The sequence below is a fragment of the Limulus polyphemus genome, unplaced genomic scaffold (assembly GCF_000517525.1).
Source record: "Limulus polyphemus unplaced genomic scaffold, Limulus_polyphemus-2.1.2 Scaffold2638, whole genome shotgun sequence".
Taxonomy (NCBI): domain Eukaryota; kingdom Metazoa; phylum Arthropoda; class Merostomata; order Xiphosura; family Limulidae; genus Limulus; species Limulus polyphemus.
The window spans coordinates 108,925-116,467 of record NW_013668248.1 but is presented as its reverse complement, the minus strand read 5'-3'; the positions used below and the strand labels follow the sequence as shown (position 1 = coordinate 116,467).

At 31.2% G+C, this 7,543-nt stretch overlaps 1 protein-coding gene across 1 annotated transcript in view; it reads right to left on the bottom strand.

Annotated features, from left to right (window-relative positions):
- LOC106467506 overlaps window positions 1-7,543 on the bottom strand; it is a 115,103-nt gene that overhangs the window by 13,572 nt on the left and 93,988 nt on the right. The window contains exons 7-10 of the mRNA XM_013927866.2: window positions 3,705-3,803; window positions 3,257-3,390; window positions 2,746-2,842; window positions 1,986-2,107 (exon numbers count right to left, since the gene is read on the bottom strand). Coding sequence (XP_013783320.2) covers window positions 1,986-2,107; window positions 2,746-2,842; window positions 3,257-3,390; window positions 3,705-3,803 — 452 coding nt within the window. The remainder of the gene's footprint in view (window positions 1-1,985; window positions 2,108-2,745; window positions 2,843-3,256; window positions 3,391-3,704; window positions 3,804-7,543) is intronic.

Genomic DNA, 7,543 nt, shown 5'->3' with positions numbered 1-7,543 from the left:
TCACGGGTCGCCACACACGGCCAACACGTGGGTGGATGTTTAGATACCAGAGAAAGTAACTGTAAATACAGAACCTTCCCAGGGAGGTCCCCTCACCACATACAGGAATCCACGTCGAGGGGCAAGAAAACGAATGGTTACTGTTTTCTTAAAGTAATCTTCCATGGAACTATATTATGCATTTGCATGTTGGGTTTGTTGTTAACTAACTCATGGCATGCTAACATTAATATTAGATTTGTTTGCAATATTACTGCTGTGCTTGAAGATACGATATGAATAATCATCCACGTTCACTTTCAGTGAAATCAGTGCTATACAGCATTGTTCTATTAGGGAAACACCAAAAACAATGTCTTGGTTTGGACCTTGCAAATTTACAGAAGCTTCTTTTCAATAGTAAAGGGAACATTGTAAAGCTGTTAAACAAAAAATGAATTCAAAGTATTCCAGTATTTCTTGATAAGCCATACCACCACTTTTCTTATCTTCAACAGCCCAATTGTCATTAAACATTTCAAAATTATCATCTCCATACACAATAACCTCACACATGAAGGAAGAATGGATGACATAAATAGAACCTTTCCTAACCTGCAATATTCTCAACCCAACATATAATGCACACATTTAGTAGTAGAAGATCTGATGAAGCTGCTCCAGGCTGGATGCATTTTGATACATTGCCTTTAATAGTTCACACTATAGATGAGGATTTAATCCAAATAGTTATTCATTTAACCCTCTCTGCACAGGCATCCTTTACTGGATGTCACAAGGTTTTTTAGTGACTTACAGTCAAAATTTAAATAAACTACTTTTTCTTTATATTATACCAATTAGTATAGTGTACAATCATAGCTAATAATCCATATTTTAATAGTATACAAGTTTTAAGTTGTTAATTTTATAAAGCAATATTAAGAAAAATAATGAATTTCCCCTAGTGTGAGAAATGTGACATTTTTTTTCTAGGTATGCCCTCTTCTCTATTCACCACCCCTCCAATAAGTATGAAATTCAATGTAAATTACTCACTATCAAATTGTCATCACTCAGACAAACCATAATTTTTAGTCTTCAATCTTGTTTGGCTATAGATATATCAAATAGAAAATCAGACCCCTCTTACCACACCCACCTGTCACATCCTCTCTTTCAGGATTTGTTAATAGTTCTCTCTTACATTTGATAATATATTATTTATAACCAATAAAATGCCAAGGTATTCATCAAATAGCATATTATATTACTTAACAGGTGATGATGACAAAACCTTGTCGAAACGTTGTACATTTGCTGTTATGTTAAACTTATATTAAAGTTTTTCTTCATTACCCATTCAAGCCGTCTCCAACCATTATTAGTCTCAAAGTGGGTTCCTCATCATTGAATTTGATTTAAGATGAATTCCTGTGCTTGTTCCAAGATATGTTAAGTTACTGTATCAACCTGCCAATATGCAAATTCTGATAGAATTGTTAGACACTCAAAAACCATTGAGATTTTTGGGATCCTAAGTTTAATTGAAAAAAAAACTTTTATTCCAAGTTACTTTGAAAAAGCAAATTTATTTTTTTCAGATTAAGTATAAAATAACAACAGTCTTTGTTTGTCTATCAATTCAAAAGTAATTCTTGTTAGATTTCTTTCATTACAAAAAACATCATTACAAATTAAATACCACAGAATATGCAGTGGAATTGATATTAAATCACTCTAGAGTTTATTTTCACATACATGATGACTGCAGCATTTCAGTCATGCTTAAAGACACTGAAAATTTCATAAAGTCAAGACTAAACAAGTACTCAGCGTACAGGAAAAAATTTTTGATATATAAATAAAACGAACAATGTGAATGAATTTCTCATGACAATATAAAGGTCATTACAATGAAGTGTACATCAGCAATGATACTTGAAACATTAGGTCCTCTAATTCTATTACTATTAATACAGTAAATTTAAACTAACAATATTTACCTTTACAGCATTTCCCAGACATCCTATCAGAAATGACCACAGCAAACCATCATCTTTCATACTTCTAATCAGCAATAATCCATCAACCAGCATATGCAAAACTTTACTGTGAAAATTTGCTCCTAAAAGAATACCAGTATTCTTGGTGATGGTTCATGACACTTGAAGGAAGCTTAGAGAAATGTACTCATTACATTAAAACTGTCCATTAATCTTGATTAATTAATTTCAAAAAATACTTAGTGTCTAATACAATGTCAAGTGTACTTTGTTCTAAATGACAAAATAACTGCAAACATTTTTTTATAACAACTATATATAGAGATGTTTATTTGGTTAGTTTCCCATCACAAAACTTATTTTCAATTTTTGTTTTAAACATAGTGTGTAATAAACCTACATTTTTTTATGTTTGAATTTCAAGGCATTTTATCAAATTTTAGTTTATTTATTTGCCCATCATTCTCATCCAAGAATAACTGGCTAACTGTTGTTAAGCTCAATCAATGAAATGTCAAAGAACCTATCTACCATTTTTTTCACCCAAGTTACCAATTCACTCATTGTACTTGACATATCTGATGATAACAGGTTAATCTCGTAAAACATTGTAACCAGAAAAATAATACTCTGATATACTGTCAGAGTAATCCTTCAATTTAAGTATAGCTTTCTTCTGTTGTAAAAAATACAATGTATTTAAAGGTATGTTATTTGTAAACAAGATATTTATTCTTATAATAATTATGGTTTGATGTACCTTTGTTTAACCATATATCAAATTCCACTCTCTCTGTGATTTGATATAAAAGTTGAACTAAAGTTTTCCATTCTTTGTTTGTGCTGTGTACCATAACCTGTTGATGAGAATAAAAGATTTTTGTTAGAAAATTGGCAATCTCAGATTTTTACTTTTTTTTTCAGTAAACAATTTTTTATTCAACCAGTAGTCAAGCGATTTCACTGAACTTATGAGCATCAGACTATTTCTTATTAGTAATAACTGAATATGTGATTATACTTAATGAACTATTTATGAGAGCTCATACATTTACATAAAATAAAGAGCTAATAGTTATTAAACATATAACAGCTACATTTTAATTTAACATCATTAGATTTAAAAGATTTTTGGCTAGTTATGAAGGCTTGAAAAACATGTTCTTATTATCATTAGGTTAAATAGTTTTTAAGTATTCAACAAAACAAAGCTTGCATTTCATGAATTTTTATATTTATCAAATTATCACACACATAATCTTTAATTTTACCTTTATGAGGTTTGCAATTAAAGTTGGATATTTTAGCCCTGCAGGAACTTCTAACAAATGTAAAGCAATTTCCTTTACAGTAACCTGGCTCAGCAGTGCACGTACCAGTAAGATCTCCATGGTGGATGGAATCTCTATATAAAACAAAAGTTCAGAACATCTTGAGGTAGAAACAACACAAGTTGTCAACAAAAAGAGTATGTAAACTGACAAACTTAACATTTCAGTGACAGTAATCTGTCCATATTTCTGAGAACTGTAACTTGTATGAATATGATGGTAAGTTATATAAATAAACATACTTGATCGATTCAAGTAGAAACATGATAGCTTATTTTAGATAGGAAAAACAATTCACCACAGCACTTTTCGCATCTTTTATAATTTTGCAAACAATTATGAGTCATCACATAATTTGTTTAATTTAAAAGTATGACAGAAAACTTGCCAACATCAGTACATGGTAGACTAGCAAAAAACTGGAAGTACAGGAACACTGCAGGATGAAAATTTCTGACTTTCCAAGCAATCCAAGTCTTACCTCTTTCTGTAAAATTGAAAAGTAAATAAGGCATTTTTTTTCTTTCTACAACTTAACATGTAATACAGATGTTACTGTAGTTAATGTTTATGGTTAAATAGATTGATAAATAAATTATATGGAAATAACCATGATGGTTCCCTAGCTATTTATTTTTATGTTTAATAAAATTACTGATGCACTATTTAAAATGTAAGAAAATTTTGAAAATATAGGGCTTCTTAATTGTCAATAAAGCCAGTTCTGGCCACTTTTTATTTCTCTTAAGTTAACTTATATTTATATTTAACTGTGGGGAATAAAATCTTTTTACAATAAACAACTTTTCAAACTGCCACGAAAACAGCTTTAAAACCTTATAGAAGTCCTTATTTTTGATCATGATATTTGATAATATTTACCATCAAAACACAGGTTTAAATGGGCAATTTAATTTTAAGATGCTAGAAACTATTTCATCTATATCAGTAATCCACAATGTTAAAAAGAAATACTTCATATGAAATGATGTTTACAAACTTCCACAACTGGTCTTAAATCTGACAGTTCAAGAGTCACAGTTATCATGTCTAACAGTATAGCTACAAATATTTTGACAAAGTAACACACGTTTCCAATCATTTTCGAAACATATTGGAATAAGTTATATTTTTTCAATTTTGTAATTAGTTGTTGCAAAATATCTAGAACAAGGATTATATATAAATATGGGTGAGTTAGTCAGTAAGTAAGCAAGCTAAAATAATTAATCAGATAGCTAGTCACAAAGAATGGAGGAAACAGATCACAAATAAATAGGTGTTTCAAGTATAACTTGAAATATGGCGAGGAATTGTAGACTAAAACCTATATGGAATGAGAACTCCTCCCAGAGGATACTAGAGAGAAGGAACTGTTAGTACTGTAGGAAATATGGCTATTATAACTGAGACTGTGAGGAAGCAACAGCTGTTATCAAGCCAAGGAGACAATGCTCTAAGGATGAGTCTTTGAACCTAACCAGATAAAAGAAACAAGAGAGATTAAACAGACATCAAAAAGAATGGAATGAGCTGGACTTTGGGGGCAAAGTTCAGTTGAGAATACACCATCTGTTCTGAACGAAGAAAGAAGTTCATTATTTGATGAAAATCATCCAGGAGTCAATGGGCTTATTGACGAAAAACCTTGCAATATGCTGATTGACAATGATTCTAAAGCTACAATTGTTCAACCACATCTATTAATGAAAGACAGAAAATTACCCCCAGAGATGAAAAAAGGAGGGAGTTGATGCAAACAGCAGGTGTGCAGAAAGTTCCAGTAAAAGGGAATATGGAAGTTAAACTTACTACAGGAAGCTTTTCTGTACCTCATGATGTGTGGATAATTGACATTGAGGAAGAGAGCACATTTGGAGATGATTTCATGTGGAGACATGGATGTGAGATTAGGCTGGCTTTTGATAGATTCACAGTCTATGAACATAAAATCCTTATGCAATACATGGCAATAACTATGTATGAGATTGAATTTCCAGTGGAAACAAGGACAGAGGTCATTGTATCACCAAAAAGTGTAATACCAGGACATTTTAAAAATAAATTCACATCTAGTATTTGGGCTGTAATAGAAATAAACACTTCAGTGTGTTCTGATGGATTAGTGGATGGTAGAGATCTCGCATTGACGTGGAAAATAGATGTAATACATGGTTCTATCCAGGAAAGACTTAAATCAGCTTGTGATAAAACAAATGTTAGTTATGATATAAATGCTGATAAAACTAGATTTCATAAAAGTGACATGGTATGGATTAACAGTTTTTGTTACAAAAGGGAACTAACTCCAACCTTAAGTAGGTGTTTGGAGGATAGGTAATACAAACCAAAGATCATCAACCATGATCGTCCTTAGAAGTACATCAGTAAGAGAATGGCCAACTGGGTAACTCCAGAGAAGAACTCGTCAGTGGAACCTTAACCTGCAGAGAAGTCTAGAGTTCCTAGTGAGAATACTTCCAGAGGGTCATCAAGGAAGGAGTTGCCAATGGATTCACAAACCCAAAAAAACTTAGCAAATACAGTTTAGTGTAATGTTTTAATTTTGTTTTTCAGGAGATTTCAAAGTTCAGGAAAGATAAAGTGTTATAAGCTATATTTTTTCATGTTGTAATATGTTTGTTAGCTTGAAGTCATAAGATGTTAAGATCAAGTAAGTTTGTGAGAGTAGACCTAAAAGATTCTAAATTGACATCACAAAAACCAAGAGGCCTTGCAAAATATCTAGAACAAGAATTAGATATAAATATGAGCGAGCAAGTCAACAAGTAAATAAGCTTTCACAGTGAATAAGTAAAGCATACTTGATAAAAGAGTTAGCACAAAAGATTACATATAAAGTGTAATAAACTTAAAATAAGACCTAAGACTCGTGCACTTTCGAATAGTCAACTAATAGAAAGTGCTCGAGTTTTGGGTCTTATTTTAAGTTTATTAAGTAAAGCATAGATAGAGTTAACTAGTCAGAGTGTTTTCTCTGTGTTTTTTCTTTCCATTACTCAATCAATCAGTTGTGAAGTTGTTTAAGTAAGTTTATTTCTCACATTAGTAGAGATATTTCCATTTGAGCATCATGTGTAAAGTTATATAGGTTTACAACATAAAAGTTACAAAGTGTACAAGCTGGTAAAGAAACATCAAAAATAAATTAAACTAATTTGTTATCATTACAAGGACTGTATCTTGAATTTTCACTAGGTAGGTTAAAAGAACCTACCAATGAAAGAAAACATCACAACAATATTTGTAGCATATACATATTCAATGCAATGTTAACAAAGGCGGTAATAGAAGTTCAAAATTTAGCAAAAGTGATTTCAAATGTAAATTAAAATAATGTCCATATCTAACAGAGTCCCTAGACAATTATTTTTCAAACATATTCAAAATATAGGCTAAAAATTATTAAACTACAAGCTGAAAAAAGATAAAAATGTAGTGTATTTTTTATCAATGTTTTGTCAAATGTCATATTATCAACATATAAACAAGTCAGCAGGACAAATATCAATTTTTAGTTGCATAGATATGTATTTATTTTAATGTCACACACTATACGATCATTCATTAAAAATATAATGTTTGTGGTTACTAACCTATATATGTGGCAATTTTATGATAAATATTAGTAAACTGCTAGTACCTACTCTCAGGATTTCAACATTTTCAGCTGAAAGAAATTTGAGAATAATTCCAAACTTATTCTAGAATATTTTTTATTAATTTCAAGAATTATTATAGTTTTTCTTGGAATTTCTAGCAATAATTTAGATTCACTTTGTAAATACAGCTAGTGAACATCACCTACCCCAATTTTTGGGCTACTTTTTTACCAAAGAAAAGTGGGATTGACTCACATTCTGACACCCTCACAGCTCAAAAGCTGAGCATGTTTGGTGACAAAATCTGAACCCGTGAGTCAAGTGCTCTAACTACCAGGCCATGCTAGACCCAGGAAGCACTGATAAATGAACACAAAGGTCTGGCTGCTGTAAAGTACTGCTTAAACACATCCAACTAATGCTAGTACACAGCAAATAAACATTTGGAGACAACTTGACTGGTTAATAAAGAAAACTTTATTATAAATGTATGATGTTTCAACAAGATTGTCATCCTCAGGTACAAGTAGTTTACAGACACATATGAATATATCAGTGGTGGGATTCAGCCGGTTCGCACGAACCTGTTCTTAGAATTTAATGA